Here is a 16,482-nt window from a genome sequence, read left to right as displayed (position 1 = left end):
GCTCCGCTGCCCGCCCCTCCTCCCCCGCCTCTTCGGGCTCCGAAGAAACATACCGGCGACGCTCCTTGCGCCGGCCAATCACAGGCCACGCGGCTCTTCCTCGGCCGTCTCCGCCCCCCCCCTTAAAGAGCCCGCACCGCCCCCAGCCCTGCTGGGCACGCGTCAGGGAACGGGGCGACGGCTGCTGTATTTAGGCAGGTTGCACACATCTCGACACACAGTGCTCATACATATAGTTATATGTTCATATCTTCTACGATAAACGCATAATGCATATTTGGATAATTTCCCTTTTTATATATATTGGGGTGCATCTGGTTTTGGGGTACCCTTCCAGCCCCAAAGTGACAAATACCGGTGCGCGGCAGAGCACCACAGGAGGCAGAGCTGTAGGAACAGGACAGCGTTTGCACAGCGGACGCGAAACGCAAGCGGCGGCATCAATCCAAGGCCCCGAGCGTCGGCGACGATGGTCCTGCCGAAGAACGTGCGAGCTGCGAGCCGTGCACGCGCGGGGTCTAAACGCGTGGCCCTCGGGCACTGCTAACATTAATTCTTACTTTTAGTCTGTGGTTCAGGGAAAACATCCTGATTCAGCTCCTCTCATAAGTAAAATACAGGGCTTATGTGCGAATAAGCCTTGTAGCTGTGAAGTTAGCACTAAAAATCTATCCGTCACTGTAATTAACGCCTTTGGTGTAGAGGGGGACAGCGCGGCTGGCTGACAGGCTCCTCGCTCACGCAGACGCTGAAGTCCACAGAGAGGCGGTGGCGTGCAAGGCGAGGCAGAAATTTGGCCAAACACGTGAACATTTTTTCCTCCCCTTTGCCCTCTACCTTTGCCCCTGCCATTGCGCTGCGTTCCCCTCGGAAGCGGTCAGACCTCCTCCACCACAATGCTCGGCATCAGGGTATTCCTACAAAAAATCCTGATTCTTCTGCACGTTACTGCGTGCGTTGTTGTCGGCAAAACGCTGATGATGCTGTTCCCCAACGCCATGAGGAGATACATCCTAAAACAGGGCGAAAGGAGCAGAATGAACAAGAATCCAAAGTTCAGCTATGAAAACTGGGGTCCGACTTTTTTCAGCTTCAAGTATTTGCTTTTTGTGCTGAAGGTGAAGTGGAAGAGGCTGGAGGACGAAGCCCATGAGGGACATGCTGCTCCCAACACACCAGTGGTGACTTTCAACGGCGAAGTTCGTCACCTCTTTGATTTCATGCAAGGTCAGTAAATCAGCCATGTAGGTGGGTTTGGTTCGCTAAGACGATAAATGAGGAGAAGGGGCTGCTGAGGGTGCAGGGACAGGCAGCTGGCACGAGAGCGCACGACATGTCAGACCAGACTAACGGCAGTCGCTTGGTGGAAACGATGCAGCACGTTCACACCAGCTGTCTGCCTCTTGATTTTCAAAAATAACCTGTGTTTATCATCCTGGCTCCAATATCCCCTCACACCAGTAAGCTTACGGACCTCTTGCAAAAGCTGGCTCTGCCTGGAAATACCCTTTCACTGAAAGCCAAAATAATAATTTGGTTTAGGGAGAGAAGACCCAGAATCGGAACCATGTGTAGTGATTCACAAGTGTTGGCTGTCATTCCCTGTACGTACAGAAAGTCCCACACCAGCTCCCTTCACCAGCCTAAAGCCTAGGAAGCACACACTGGTTTTTTCCAGATTCAAAGTGGCTAGAAATAAAGCAGAGGAAAAAGTAACTGCTTTGTACTTTGCCCACTGCCTCCTGCACATATATCTATAGTACGTGGAATTAATCATTAAGCTGCAGTCTCGATCCCCAGGGAAGGGATTACACCCTTCTCTAACTCTGCTTTCCTAATTATATACAGAGATACATATATTTATGTAGAAACTAGGATGCAAATTTGGAAAAGAGGTACACAATACCTACAGGAAGGTGCCCCCTTTATTAGATTCTTTAGGATGTGGATCTATGTTAGCAGCAGGTTCTGAAGTTAAGCGCAGCCAGAAGGAAGATCTTGACAAGATTTCAGATAATTTAGCAAAACTGTAGTCTAAAAGAGGTGCTTAAAAATCCTGCAAGTTCTCTTAAATCGAGGCCTTGAAAACAGATGCTAACACCTGTGGGCATATACTGTGTTAATTTGTAAGCAACTGCACGGATGCTTTTGCCAGTGGCTTGTGTAACGTTAGTTTAATAAATAATAATATATAACCAGAGTTCTGTTTGGACAGGAAATTGCAGAAATACATTGAAAGCAGGAAAGCCTGTGATGCGTGACTGAAAAGTCTGCAGCTTCCACTCAGCTCAGCTAGAACTGACACCTCTGAAAAAAAATCAAGATACTTCCAATAGGTTCATTAAAAGGCATTAGGACTCTGTGCTTGATGTCCATCCCCGAACTAGTGTCCTCTGAAAAACCTTGCAGATAATCATGTTTAGTATTTTTGAAGTTCCTTCGCACTAAGGATCTTGGGGAGGCTGTGATGTGCTACACGCTGTATATATCCATTTTAGACCAGTTCCCTATCCCAAAATGTTGGTAATTGAGAGAACTGGCTCTTGTGACGGGGACACGAGAGAAGCCGTGTGACTGCATGGTGCCTCTGGCCTTTACGAGGGAAAGGGGTCCCCCCAGTTAAGCTCATTGCTGGGTCCAGCACAGGTCAGAGGCAGGCCGGGGACAAGAAAGCATCTTTATGCCTGTTTTGCATAGATGCAGATGTTCTACTGCCAATTTTAACGTCCTAACAAGAAAGTTACAGGATAAGCAAGTTACCTACTGTTGCCCAGGAAACTCTGTGGCAGAGGCTCAATTCAGTGCATGTATTTAATTCTGTCCTTTCTCCCACCACTGATTTCACCACAAACTGTCCCATTTTTTTCCAGATAACCGACCTTTAATCCTGAATTTTGGAAGTTGCACCTGACCTTCGTTTATGTTAAAATTTGATGAGTTCAACAAGCTCATCAAAGATTTCAGCTCTATAGCAGATTTCCTTATCATCTACATCGAAGAAGCTCACGCAGTAGGTACAGTACAAACATCACAGTAATGCCCACCAAAACTTCAGACAGGTGTCACTCCCTTTAGGAAAAAAAGTACGTTAGCAAAGGAGGGAGCTGCAAACAGGGAAGGAAATCTTCCTCAAATCAAAAGTGGCAACACCAAATCTAGGCACCAGCTTGCATCCCTAATTCTCTAAAGATGTTACTCACACATCTGACTTTATACCAAGGTACTCCTGCTGAAGACACTCATCTCTGTGAAGGTGAAGCACACAGTTACATCTTTACAAAACTTCGTCTCAATGTTAGTACAGCTCCTTTTGGAAGGGAAAAAAAAAAAGCACTTCATATAACAAAGGTTGTGTACAACGCCAGCATGTTACGTGTTTTAAAAAAAAAAATATTCATTTTTAACACATCTCAAGAACAGGATGCAGACTCTGATTTGAAAAATTTAGCAAAAAACTATACACACTCTTCTATCTACACTGGACTCTAAGCAACACATTGGCACTGATCTTATCCCAGGGTTAAGGTGGTTTTCTAAAATGTAACCATTATCGTTTTCAAGTTTTCTAACCATACATCACTTTCAGTAGTTCAGAAACAGGTAACAACGAAGTCAACCATCAAAACCTTTTACTAGTTTCTGCTTTACTAGGAAGAGTTGTGTGCAAATGTGTGTTTGCATATTTCTGAAAAAGGAAGGCGTGCCCTGGCTCAAATGTTTCACTTCTCACAGATATGAAATTTTGTTTTATAGGCTTAATGAGTAGAATCACACGGAATGAACAGTACTATCATTGTGACTGCTAAATGAAAGGTTATCAGCTGACAACACTATTTGCCATTTTAAAATTCCCTCTGTGCCAATAATTTTGACAAACCTTACCCAAATAGGGTATGTCCCCCACCTGACACATTTCTAGGGCTGATTTATGTGGGAAAATTTCAGCTAAACTACATCAAATATTTCCGAATCCAGGGCAAGGGGAAAATACATTTTGCTGAAATTAAAGAAAAAAAAAGATCTTCGGAGCATTTATTTTAAAAGCTTTAGTGCTCTCATACTCTGAGGGGAAGGCTTTCATTTCACTGCAAGTTTTGGTGTTAGGAGTAAAATGCAGCATTCTTTTAACACAGTTTTGGGATATGACACACAGTACATCTCCACGCTTAACATCTATTCAAAATGTTCCTTGCTAAACCCCTTTCTCATTTGTTTTAGATGGATGGGCTTTTAAAAACAATATTGTTATTAAAAATCACAGAAGCCTTGAAGATCGAAAAATTGCAGCACAATTTCTTCAGAAAAATAATCCTTTATGTCCAGTGGTTTTAGACACTATGGAAAACCTGAGCAGTTCAAAATATGCTGCATTGCCAGAACGACTGTATCTACTTCAAGGAGGGAAGGTCATCTACAAGGTAATATCAACAATAATACTGAGCACAATATATTGAGATTTTTAAATTTCAAAATAATTTGAGAATGCTTTACATTTAAGAGTCAGTATTTCATTCTGTTTGAGAGCTAAGAATTTCACAATTCACTGCAACTGTGGAGAAAAAAGGACATGCAGCAAAACCAGTCTGTGCCTTCACAATGTACATATTTGATGTACACCTCAGTCTTGCTCAAATATTTATCTTTTGGCTCATTAGGAAGCCTAGGTACATCTAAGCTGTACATCCAGCTCCAGGATCCAGCCGTTGGCCCTGTCCCAGTTACACAGCAGGGTGTAACCTGCGCATACACCATCTCCCACGCGATGTCTGGCATGTGAGGGAAGCCCAAGCAGTTCTGGTGCAACTGCTGTGCTCTAAAGGACTTCTGCTTTGTCTACTTGAGCATCACTCTATAATGTTATTGCCTTTGCAGGGAGGAGTGGGGCCTTGGAATTATCATCCCCAGGAAATACGTGCCATCCTGGAAAAAATGAAATAGAAAAAGAAGAGCAGAGGACTTCAGAGTAAAAGCTATCTGGATAAAAAAGCTCAATGAATAAGTTTTCATAGATAGAAGAAGAAAAAAAAAGAATTTAAAAATAACAATAGAGACAACAAGACTACTGCATGTACATCTAAAGAGCATGTGTAATGTGGTCCACTATGTGTTTGTCTAGAGGTTTTCAAGTCTCATCACTACAACCCCAACTACTGCACTGTAGTACCTTACTATGCTTATACCATATGGAGTAATGAATAGTAGTTGGGTTCATTGAGCTGTCAGGACTGGATACCAATGTTTACATTTGTAAGGAATATCGTGCAGGATAAACATCACGGTTGGTGACAGTTGCAAAAGTCGACTGGCATGCAAAACAACTGATTTCACATTGTTAAGGTTCCCTTTCTCTTGTATACATACAATTTTCCTAAATGTTCACTGTGACTGACTTCAGAAGGCTTCTGAATAAGACAATCTCTATCAGCAGTTGTTTCTATTAATATTTGTTATGACAGTCATAGCATAAAGCACAGACGGCTGTGACCTGATTGTAGAAAATATTTATAGAAACAAGGGATTGATCTGCAATTATTAAAAATCCATCAGAGCACTTCAATATGGCTTCAGACTATTTCCCTCCCCGCCCTGCCCCTCTCCCCCGGGTTATTTCTAAGCATTAGTAGACATTTATATTCATCCTATTAATCTTGGAACAGTTTGAGCTGATGAGAAAGTTACCAGTTTAAGAACTTTTGAAGGACTTGTCTGACAGTAGGAAGTAATACCTCCCCCATTTAAGTATGTCACGCTTGTTTTTCTATTTAACTCAGAGTGCAAGGGAAATATTTTACAGGAAATCGAGTTTTAATTCATGTATTAAGAAAGCCTGATATAAACATATTAATTTAAATGGACTCAGTTATGTTCAGGTGTTCTAGGGTAACAGTCTAGGTTATAAAACTAGAAAACTGTTACTACAATTATCGAGTACTGCACTGCGGTTCGACTCAATGATCTTAAAAGTCTTTTTCAACCTAAATGATTCTATTCTATTACATACATTAAACTGGTGGGGAATACACACCTTCAAAAAACACTTTAATGCACAATTTTAATAATTAGTATTCTCTGCCCTACAGATATCAAAATGTAACTTCTTTATAAAAAAAATTGAGGTATAAATTTAAGCTGGACTTAAGTGTCTTCTGCTGTGCCCTCTGCCATCACCCGGTGCACTGACACAAAATGATCAAAGGCAGATTTGATGATGAAACGCAAGTAAGTGGCTTGGAAATCAGGAAGCTGTAGAAGGAAAAAAAAAAAAAGTTATTGCATTCTCTGTAGTAACGTAGCTCTCAAACAACATTGCAGAAGTTTGTTAAAAGGATCTAGATATTTCTGTGTCTGTTTTTGAACTACACATAAATCAAACCCTTTTAATACATCTAGCCACCTTCAGAGTTTCTTCAGGTGACAGCAATTCAAAAAAGTCCCATCCCTCCCAAATACTGCAGCCTTAAAGGCAACAATTGAAGGAGGGAAGATTGCCACACTTCTGGAAAGAGCTCTTTCACATACTTAGAAGCAGTAGGCAGGTGCAATTTCATACCATAATCTACAAAGGAGCAGTCGGGAAGTGCAATTTCATACCATGATCTACAAATTCCTGTATCTAACATCAACTTAGCAATAATTGTAAATGGACATGTTTTGGTTTTTCATGGTTTCTCCCCAGTTAGCCTAGACATCCCATTTCATGAACCACTACTGATGTACACTGTAAATACTCACTGGAAATTCTTCCATTTGAAGCTGTCCTTCTGTGTGTTGCAAATCTAGAAAATACATTTTAAAGCAAATAGTGAAGAATAATGTGCAATGCTGTGCAAAGTTTTCACTGGACTTCAGGAGAGTTCAAGGACCGTGAACTTTCACTGCATACAGAAATTGTTTTGTTTTTACAAGGTGATTTAAGAGAAAAAATACTTTTTGCAGTATCCCAGTGTATATATATCCCACTCATTACACTGTTTTATAAAATGTCACCCAAGAGGCATTAAAAAAAAAACCAAAACCCAAACCAAACCAACCAACCAATGCAGGAAATGGCACTCTATTATACTATGTAAGTCTGTTTTTAAAGCAAATGCACAAGTAGTGCTTTTAGCCCTTATACAGCATTTTACATCTCCAAACTGCTACAGAGACCATCAGTGGTGAAAAACTTCATTTAAATGTGCCTATTACATTAATGTCTAATAAAGTAATCATCAAGCCACACTTGACTACTCAACAAACAGACACGGGGTTAAAATGACTCACTGAAAAAGATCAATATTATTCCCACAAAATCCCCGCTGCTTCAAATTCAGAATCTTACCTTTTTCAATACACTGCTCAAAACCTACTGGGTCTTTAGATACACTTCTTTCAATCCTTAAGGTCCGCACTAAAAAATATATACAATTAAAATATCAACACAAATTTTGATTCTTTATTGATAATGATATTTATTCTATCACTTTTCATCTACAAAGCACTTTAAAAGCATTAACTAATCCATTTGTCCTCTAACTTACAGGGCAGGACTATAATACAGCCACCAGCTTCATGTTGCAAGTTGGACAAACAATGACAAGTTTTCATGTCTTTTGCATAGCCATTGCTAATGGTCAAGCTCCTGTCTCCATGCTCTGACCTTGTAATAGCCCCTTCTGTTTTAGAACTCGCATTTTCCTTTACATTATTTTAAAAAGTAAAACTAAGAGAGTTCTGTCCTACGAAATTATAAAAATCAATATTCCAGATAAATCATTAAGAGCAAGTGTTGTAGTCCTGTCCATTAAATTTGAACAGCCATCCCACTGTGCAACAGAACAGTTAATTACAAGCTCAATACAAGGTGTTGTAAGAACAAAGTAAGTGCAGGTGGGACAGATTTTCCATCTTTTTCTCATTTATTTACGAAAAAGTTTGGACGTGGAGGACAATTGCTTTGTTAAGCTAAATGAAGCTTTATGAATTAAATTAAGCTTTAAATATCTGTTAGAAGTGACTGCTTGGGGAGCGTGACACCACTGTGAGAATTAACATATAGGCACAGACACACATTTTGACATAGTGCCTGTTACCTACTGCAGTACGTGAGGTCTTACCCAAATAACACTGGATTGCGACTTTGCTGATTTTTACACATTTAGGAAAACCGATAATGAACTCCTGTGGGAACATGCCTGTCGTCGTCCAAAACGTTTCCGAACTTCTGTGGAGAGAACAGGACAAAACTCCCACCTGCAGCTTTCCATCTATAACCGTCTTGAAAGAAATTTATCACACACACAAGAAAGAAAGAAAGAAAAAAAAGCCGCAAAGCCATTTTTATTTGGGGTATTTTAAGCAAACCCCGGTACGACAACGGGGAAGCTCTGTGGAGGTATTAATCCTGTAACACTGCAACGTTCAGGCTCTGCAGCCCAGCAGTGCCACAGAACGGCTCAGGAACGGCGGGGGGGGGCCAGAAAAGAGTTAAATTATGAGGGAAGGCAAAGGACAGAGCCCGGCGGTGACGGGCTGCGGTAACGGCAGCACCGGGAGGGATCTCGGGGGGGGTGGGAAGCCGCTTCCCGCCGGGGCCCGCGCAAACCCCTCAGCGCCCCGCGCCCTCCTCACCCGTCCGCTACGTTCTCGGCGGGGTGCTGCTCGTCGCTGGAGGTGGCCAGGACGAGGGCAGCCCCCGCCGAGCTCAGGCACCAGTCGGCGGCCTTCATCCCTGCGAGGCGGCCGGCAGCGGAGCGGAGCGAAGCGGCGGGGAGGGGGGAAGGCCGGGCCTTGCCGCAACCAGGCAACGGCGGCGGCGGCCCCGCCCGCCGTTCACAGCCTGCGGGATCCGCGCCGTGCTTCGCGGGCTCCCGCGGCACCCGCCACCTCAGGCGGAGCGCCTCACAGGCGCGGGGGCGGCGGGAGAGAGAGAGGAGAGGGAGGGAGAGAGAGAGGAGAGGGAGGGAGGGAGAGCGAGCGAGCCCCTCACGGCCCCTTCCCGCAGCCTCCCGGGAGTCTCACCCCCCCGCGCCCAGGGGTGGCGGTGCAGGGAGCGGCAGGGCTGGAAGTGGGGAGCTCGCCCCGCGCAAGAGCGGGAGAAGCCGGACGGGACTCCCGGCCGTCCCTCAGCCCCCGCGCTCCCGGCATGCCCCGCGCCGTCCCGGCCCCGGCCCCGGCCCCGGCCCGGTCCCGGTCCCCGCCCCCGGCGCGGCTCCGCCCGCCGCCCGCGGGCGCTGCGGGATGGGCGGCGGGAGCGCCGAGCCGCGGCCCGGCTGACGGCGCGTCGGGGCGGCCCCTCCCGGGGCAGGTAGGTGGGGGCCGGGCCGGCGGCCCCCGGCGGGGAGCGGGGAGCGGGACGCTCGCCTCCCTGCCCCACGCCTGCCGGCCGGGGCGGACCGGGGGGCCGGGCGGGGCGGGGACCCTTCCCCCTTGCGCCCCTCGGGGCTGCGCCCGGCCAGGGCGCGCTCACCCCCGGGCAGGGCCCGATCCCTTCACGGACACCCCCCACCCCCGCCCCGGGCAGGGCCCGACCTCCCTCCCGCCCCCCTCAGGGCCGGACCCGACCCCCTCGGCCCCCCCTCCTCCCGATCGCTTCGGCACCCCCTTCCCGGGGTCCCTTCGTCCCCGTCCCCCCCCCCCTCAGGCAGGGCCCGATCTCCTCCCGCCCCACAGGACCTGACCCCCCCCGGTTCTTCAGGGCAGGAGCTGACAGGACCGGACCCCGTCCCTCCCCTGCCCCCCGCCATAGCATGGTCGGTGCCCTCCAGCCCCCCCCCCCCCCCCCCCCCCCCCCCCCGCCGTCAGGACCCCTGCTCCCAAACCAGAGCCCCCCCGGCACCGGCTGGGGAAGGGTCTCCAGGAGCCTGTCCTTCCCCCCCACCCCCCCCCCCCTCCCGGGGAGGGAGATTCTCCAGCAGGCTCCATTGCCCTGCTGCAGTCAGCCATTTGCCCTCCTCTTCCTCCCTTCCCTCCCCCCCCTCGCCTGCAGCAGAGCAGGCCAAGCTGTGGGGGCCCCTTCTCACCCAGCCCCCAGACCCCTTCCTGCTGCCCGGTATCCAGCCCCAGGCCACCGATAAGCGCCTGGCACAGGGGCCCTGCCAGAGCAAAGGCTCTTCTCGCCGTCAGCCCTGTGTTCAGTTCCCACTTGACCCGTGTTGGCGGTTTGATGGCAGGCGGCACACACCCCTGTTCCACGCAGCCTGTCCTTCCTTGCACTGCGGGGTTACGTGGCCGTGCTCGGGGTGCTGAGGAGAGCCGCCAGGCTTTGGGGTCTTTCCTGAGTAGTGTTTTCCTCTGCGGCTATTCTTTACCCGTCTACGGTTTGTTTTTGCAGAACTGGACGAGGGGAATGTCTTACTGTCTCCACTCAGAAAGCCATTTGGATACCGGGCCAATATATGTGCGTGAAAATGGGAAGCTGCACGTGGTAAATCAGGGTGCAGGCGGCATACAGAATGTCACTCCCAAAACAAGACCTTTTAGGCTGTTTTCCAGAGGATTTTCGGTGGAGCTTTGTATGAACAGGGAGGACGATAGGGCAAGGAGGCAGAGGACTGATCATTTCATCTTCACGTACACTAAGGAGGGGAACCTCCGGTACTCGGCCAAGTCTCTCTTCAGCCTAGTGCTGGGTTACATTTCTGACAATGTTGATCACATTGACTCGTTGATTGGTTTCCCAGAGCAGATTGCTGAAAAACTCTTTTCAGCTGCAGAAGCAAGACAAAAGTTCACAGAACCAGTAACGGGACTGAGAGCTCTACAGAAGTTTACTGAAGCATATGGCAGTTTGGTGCTATGTTCGTTATGCTTGCGGAATAGGTAAGTGTGTTCCGTAATAAATAATCGTCATCTGCTAGTGCTTTTTGCTAGTGCACTTAAAAGTTTCCCTTAAATTATTTTCTCTCAAAAATAATTTAAAAAAATCTCGTGGGCATATGACACCACCTAATTTTAATGAAATGACCTGAGCCTTACCTGACTCTTCTGCTTGCTTCCTTTTGTCCCATTCCTTTCCTACAAGTGCAGCTGCTGGTTTCATTCTAAGACACAAATCATAATACAGGTAACAGACTACATCCGTGTTAACTAACAGGGGTTTTTATGTGAAGGATTAAACCTGCAACTATTTTTTAACAATAATAATCAGCACTTCCACAGCAATCTGTGTGTTTAATGCCTTCTCAGGTGTTTCATGGGATGTTTTTGTAATTGCTGTTTATAAGCATTTCAACATATTTAGCTGACTACAGATAAAATACACCTTTGCAAAACTGTCTGGATTTATTTACTATAAGCTTGCCATCCCATTCATTTTGGGGGTTCAGAAGAAGATACAGTCTTGTAGGTAAGTTACAGGCTTTGAAGTCAGGCAGGTTTTACCTTAGTTTATTGTGGTTCCCGTCCCCATATTGAGTGTGCTTTGATGAGGTTCTGATTAGAGTCCAGCACCTGTTTTCCCATGTTCTCAATGTCCACGTTGTCTTTCACTAAAGGAGTCTTACCAAGCTTAAAACTGGATTATGTTTTTAAAGCCTTGCTCCTACTAAAGTCTTTCCCAGTAATATAACCCGTCTATCTTCCATCTGTACACTTGAAAAAGGGAAGGTTTATCCAGTTTAAAATCAAAGCACAGGCATATTCATCTGAAGTGCCAAGGGTGTTCTGAGCACAGCAGGAATGTTTGAGCAGAGGTCAATTATCCTTTGTTTTATCCTTTAAATCTACTCCCTTTTTATCTCCAGTACAGATACTTTTTATGGGCTTAATTCAGAAATGAAGTTACTTCTGGCATCTTTTGCCATTACAGAAAGCTGAGTTAAGTATTGAGCCTTTGAAATCCAGGAAGTAAGGTATTAAGGTGTTTTCTGATGAATCTTGCTTCTAAAAGAGCCCATTCTCTTCACAACCTCCCTGAGCTAGTGGTATCTTTCAAGAATTGGGTTGCGCTTTGACTATAGGTACTGCCTTCCACATAGCTGAATTGCATGGCAAAGGGATTTGGTGGGGTAGTTTGATAGGTATACTTGCAGTGGGAGGATATTAAGGTCTCCTTATTTGCATGGCCAAAGAGCTGTTCCTTGAGGGATCAAATTAGTAAGCAGCCCTTATTTCAGCAGTGAAGATGCTGACCTCGTGGTTTGTCTTGCCACTGGGAATATAAGGTAAATTCAGGAGAGAGTAGTGAATTTGGGGCTTGTCTTGCCACGGGGACAGTAAAGAGGTAAATGCAGGGGAGATTGGTGAGGTAGTGACTGCTACGTGCTTATTACTGCATACTCATGCATGCCATTCTTTAGTGGTTTGTTCTGATCTCTAAACCTCCTGCTGAATAGTTCCAGCACAGATGTTTGCATGGCTGCGGAGTGAATCAGATCAGGGAACCAACACAGCTAAAAAAATAACACACTGAATAACTACTGCCTGGGGTGTAGTCATAGCTCTAGTTGGAGTCCTGCAGGTGTCCTCTAGTGAAGTATTTTATCTACGTATATAAAAAGTAAAATTTTGCCATTTGGCAAGCTATCCTGATAACATTTGAGGTAGATTTTAAACCTGGATGAATGTGGGTTTGTCTACGCACTTCCTAGATACTGGGGAAGAGCAGTTCGTGAAGTTGATTTATAGTAAACTGGAATATATATATATTTTGCATTTTTCTGAAATAATACAATAATAATCTGTAAAGAAGTCCCTAATTGCGATGTTTGCCAGATGAAATCTTAATTGTTAGTCTGATATTTTGCATCAAAGCAAAAACATGACATTTGTTCAAGGATAAGACTGGGAACTCAGATGTGTTGTGTGCAGACTGCACATAAAAAGGTAGTTAGGACAGCTGGATAATTTCTGTCAATTTTCACATAGGTACTTACAAGAAACTACTGCATTATCCTTGTGATGCTTGAGGATATAGGTGCCGCCTTATATGCCTGAACACTGATAGCTTTTTTTTTTTCCCTCTTTGCAGATACCTGGTTGTCTCTGAAAAGCTAGAAGAAATTAAGTCTTTCCGGGAGCTGACATGTTTGGATCTCTCCTGTTGTAAACTTGGAGATGAACATGAACTGCTGGAACACCTCACCAAAGAGGCTTTGTCTAGGTACTGATTTCTTGAGACACAGCTAAAAATAAGACTTTATTTCCCTATCACTAAGCAGTTCAAAGAATCAGGCTGTGACTTTAAAGGAAAGTTTCGCAGGCAGCAATGTGTAAGTTTGAAGATTTTGGTTGTTCATAGAACCTGTTCCTGAGGTAAACAAAATACAGAATTTATTGTACACAAAGCTCGTGATCCAAAGCATGTAGTGAATTTTAAAAGGTCCTACAAATGTGCAACATAATTTACTGTCTCACGTTTTTAAATCAACTTTTTATCATTTCCATTGGCCAGGTAAAAATTGCATCTTAAAAATTTGGAACAGTTTTACACTTTTATTTCCTTTTTAAGAGGGAACCTTATCAGCCAAATTTTTAACTAAACCGGTGTTCTGGATGAAGATTTCTGCAAGCAGGAGGTTGAATATTTAGTTAATTAACATTTCAAAAGAATAGATTTTGTAATTTTGTTTGATACTAAAGATTGAAAAGTAGAAAATTTTGGAAATCGATAGACAAGATGACTGCTAATTATGTTACTAGAAGATTTTGGTGCATTTTACGTCAAGGTTTTGTCCTGAAGTGCCCTGGAGAATGTTTTAGTGTTATGTTTTCCCCTGCGTTTTGTTCATCTACAGTGTAATACCTCATTGCTTGCTTAAAATCATTGCCGTATCTCTTACCAAATCTGTCCTCTCCCATTTTGCCAAGTGTTTTTCTCTTTTTAGTTTTGAGTGGATTTGAGATAGGCAGTCTTGGTTTAAAGAACTTCACTGTATAAAGAACCTTACTGTCTCTGTTAGCAAGTGCTTGTGCTCTAGGATCGATTTGTCACTGGAGCTCTGGGAATAGCTGATCGAGTAAGTGCTTCTGTTGAGCTAGCAGGGGGAATATAAAGATATTTGTTAGTCCTACTAACCCAGGGTTCGTTCTTGATACTTCTTACTAATGTTAACAAAGTAGACTGAAGGGTTGGCATAGGAAGACCCCGGCCTTCCGACACAGACTTTTAGAACATTTTGCAAAACTGTCTAAAACAATGACTACACACTATGCATTTGTATCTCTCCTCCCAGCGTAAAACGGCTTCTCCTGAAAGACAACTCTTTATCAGACGCAGGCCTTCGCAGAATGACAGCACCAGTACGAGTATTGAAAAAGGGACTTGAGAATCTTTTGGTATTAGACTTGTCGTGTAAGTACTTCGTGGCTTAATATTAGAAGCAACCTGTATCCTTTCTGATAAAGAATTTATCCTCCTTAATATTGAAGGAATACAAATAATTTGACGATTGCCGTGAGCCAAGTACTCAACCCCAAATTTCACCAACAACTTTCTAGAAGGCACATGTCATACCTGTAGTCTCAGCCGCTTGCTACTTACATAAATATTTTTAGTAGTTTGAGAATTGGTATTGTAAATACTTGTATTTTGATCGTAAGGGGGGGGGGGGGGAAGTCAGTTTTGACTCACTTTCAAAACATGAAGCATACTACAAAAAAAAAAAAAAAAAGGCCCAAACCCCCTTGCTCCAGTATTAGCTTTTGGAACAAATAGTTTCTTGGTATTCTGATCATTTTCCTCCACATCCTGTAACTTAGTTAGCTTTACTTGTCCTTACAGGTAACCCTAAAATCACAGATGTGGGAATTGGATACCTTCTTTCTTTCAAGAAATTGAATTGTTTGGACATTTCTGGGACAGGTCTCAAGGTAAAAAAGCATCTAAGTTTACTGGACAAGCTTAATCAAATGTTCTTCTCTGACTACTTTATTTCCCTTTTCACCAGGACGTTAATGCTGTCATTAAGCGGCTCCAAACACAGATAGGCCTGGTTCACTCAAAAGTGCCTCTGAAAGAATTCGATCATAGTAACTGCAAAACAGAGGGATGGGCAGAACAGGTAAGGGGTTTTAAGTCTGTTTTATTCTCTAGAAATTGTCCTTATGGAATATTAAATCACTGAATAGGAGAGAATAAGGAATAGAGTTGTTTCCAATGATATTTCTGTAAATTTTGCAAGAAATATTTTAACTCCTTCAAATGTTATTTCAGACAGTTTTGCAGTGGGAGCAGGCAGTTATGGAGGCCATCAAGCCACAAGACAACTTGAGATCCAGAACAGCAGCTCTGCACTTCTGTACGTAACTGCATAGAGACCACATAGTTTGTTTTCTTTTCTACAAGGAATATTTTCATACCTTTTTTTTTTTTTTAGTACAAATAGCATCTCAGGTGTGCAATTTCAGCCATTTGTGTAGCTGCATTACAATGCATTTGAGTTTTTTCATTTGTTAGACTGCTGGGTAACTCTTAAAAGTACAGGATGGCAGCATGCTTAGGGCAACATGTAGTAACTGAGTTTTCTCCTTAAAATTCTGAGTCCAAAATATAAATGTTGTTTTTCCCTATGCACATTTCAGCAAAGCAGTCAGTATTCCAGGCTGGCTTGGCCAAAACAATTTGTAACACAGGTATGCATTTTACAGCGTAATTCTGTTTTTCCCAAAATCTAAACTTGATTTTATTTGTTTTCCTATAGATGGCAAGACACGCAGAATAGAGGAAGTAGTCAAATGCAAGCTGGTGGAGGCAGAAACAAAAGCATCTGGAAACTTGCAGTTTTATAAAGAAAAAGTTCAAAATTGCCATTTACCTTTGAAAAAGGAGGTAGCAGGCAGCCATGAATTAAAGAACAATAAAAAAAGAGCTTTGGCTGAACAAGAGAGAGAAAGGACTTCCAAACAGAAGCATCTGTGCCTCACTGTGGAGGACTGGGATTTGTTAAATACCTACTGAGTCAGAAAGAAGTGGGTCTTTTGTTTGTTGTTTTCTTGCTGATGACAGAATTTAGACATACTGAGAGGGAGTAACAAAGGAGACCAGTATTGTTAAATCTGGTTGCTGTGATATGCTTGTGGGTTAACCTACGCTTGGGGAGGGATAGAGTCAAGGAGGAGGTTGATGATACTACTGTATATTTTCAATACATAATAATTTTTTCAAATAAAGTTTTTGTTGTCATCCTTAACTATTTCTTCTGACAAAGCTATCATTCACAAAAATAGCTGGTCCCATCCCTCTTCTCTTGCCTCCTGAGGGCTGGAAGACTAATCGCTGCAGCTCATCTGAAATGAAGTTGCACTGTGCTAGTGAAGTGCCCTGGGACTTTAACGGTGCTGGTAGAACATAAACCTCAGCCTGTAAGCACCAGGCTGTGCTGATAGAGCTCTGACAAAGGGAGGAAGCGAAGAGGCTAAGCACAGGCCCCAGGGGAGGGAGGCAGAGAGACAGTAACCCCTCGGTAACAGTTACTGCAGAAATCCAAAGTAGAACAGAAGTCCCATATCTCTCTCATTTTAGCCCAGGAAATGAAAGCTGAAACTGGGTTACTGTAGAGATCA

General features: G+C 44.3%; 3 protein-coding genes across 5 annotated transcripts; 2 read left to right on the top strand and 1 right to left on the bottom strand.

The window, feature by feature from the left end:
* The first annotated feature begins 838 nt into the window (after positions 1–838).
* On the top strand, positions 839–4,961 carry DIO1 (iodothyronine deiodinase 1). Its single transcript, XM_049809252.1, has 4 exons — positions 839–1,227; positions 2,871–3,014; positions 4,219–4,418; positions 4,873–4,961. The coding sequence occupies exons 1-4, from the start codon at positions 897–899 to the stop codon at positions 4,936–4,938; spliced, it is 741 nt and encodes a 246-aa protein (XP_049665209.1). The 5' UTR covers positions 839–896; the 3' UTR covers positions 4,939–4,961.
* Positions 1,236–9,133, bottom strand: IFT25 (intraflagellar transport 25). 2 transcript variants are annotated; one of them, XR_007507105.1, is made up of 6 exons: positions 8,611–9,133; positions 8,097–8,203; positions 7,322–7,390; positions 6,733–6,776; positions 6,026–6,243; positions 1,236–3,307 (listed from the first exon to the last, which is right to left on the bottom strand). XR_007507105.1 is itself a non-coding variant. In XM_049809260.1 (5 exons), exons 1-5 carry the CDS (start codon positions 8,706–8,708, stop codon positions 6,136–6,138), a joined length of 426 nt encoding a protein of 141 aa, XP_049665217.1. In that variant the 5' UTR covers positions 8,709–9,133; the 3' UTR covers positions 4,493–6,135. The 2 variants fall into 2 exon arrangements, 1 of the variants encoding a protein (XP_049665217.1); XM_049809260.1 differs by lacking the exon at positions 1,236–3,307 and having other exon boundaries at positions 4,493–6,243.
* Positions 9,134–9,186: 53 nt separating this feature from the next.
* Positions 9,187–16,109, top strand: LRRC42 (leucine rich repeat containing 42). 2 transcript variants are annotated; one of them, XM_049809210.1, is made up of 8 exons: positions 9,187–9,286; positions 10,313–10,800; positions 12,950–13,081; positions 14,154–14,272; positions 14,702–14,790; positions 14,868–14,981; positions 15,134–15,218; positions 15,621–16,109. In XM_049809210.1, the coding sequence occupies exons 2-8, from the start codon at positions 10,328–10,330 to the stop codon at positions 15,875–15,877; spliced, it is 1,269 nt and encodes a 422-aa protein (XP_049665167.1). In that variant the 5' UTR covers positions 9,187–9,286; positions 10,313–10,327; the 3' UTR covers positions 15,878–16,109. The 2 variants fall into 2 exon arrangements, with proteins under 2 accessions (XP_049665167.1, XP_049665166.1); XM_049809209.1 differs by lacking the exon at positions 9,187–9,286 and having other exon boundaries at positions 9,868–10,800.
* Positions 16,110–16,482: the final 373 nt, after the last annotated feature.

This window comes from Accipiter gentilis, chromosome 8 (assembly GCF_929443795.1).
Source record: "Accipiter gentilis chromosome 8, bAccGen1.1, whole genome shotgun sequence".
In the NCBI taxonomy this organism is placed as follows: Eukaryota; Metazoa; Chordata; class Aves; order Accipitriformes; family Accipitridae; genus Astur; species Astur gentilis.
The sequence above is the reverse complement of the archived record's forward strand: the minus strand, read 5'-3'. Positions and strand labels throughout refer to the sequence as shown.

Coding starts and splice junctions, on each gene's coding strand:
- IFT25 (XM_049809260.1), bottom strand. CDS start 8,708: ATGAAGGCCGCCGACTGGTGCCTGAGCTCGGCGGGGGCTGCCCTCGTC. Junction 8,204..8,610: donor GCCGAGAACGTAGCGGACGG/GTGAGGAGGGCG, acceptor TTCTCTCCACAG/AAGTTCGGAAACGTTTTGGA. Junction 7,391..8,096: donor CGCAATCCAGTGTTATTTGG/GTAAGACCTCAC, acceptor TATATTTTTTAG/TGCGGACCTTAAGGATTGAA.
- LRRC42 (XM_049809209.1), top strand. CDS start 10,145: ATGGCAGGCGGCACACACCCCTGTTCCACGCAGCCTGTCCTTCCTTGC. Junction 14,273..14,701: donor TTTGGTATTAGACTTGTCGT/GTAAGTACTTCG, acceptor TTGTCCTTACAG/GTAACCCTAAAATCACAGAT. Junction 15,219..15,620: donor AACAGCAGCTCTGCACTTCT/GTACGTAACTGC, acceptor GTTTTCCTATAG/ATGGCAAGACACGCAGAATA.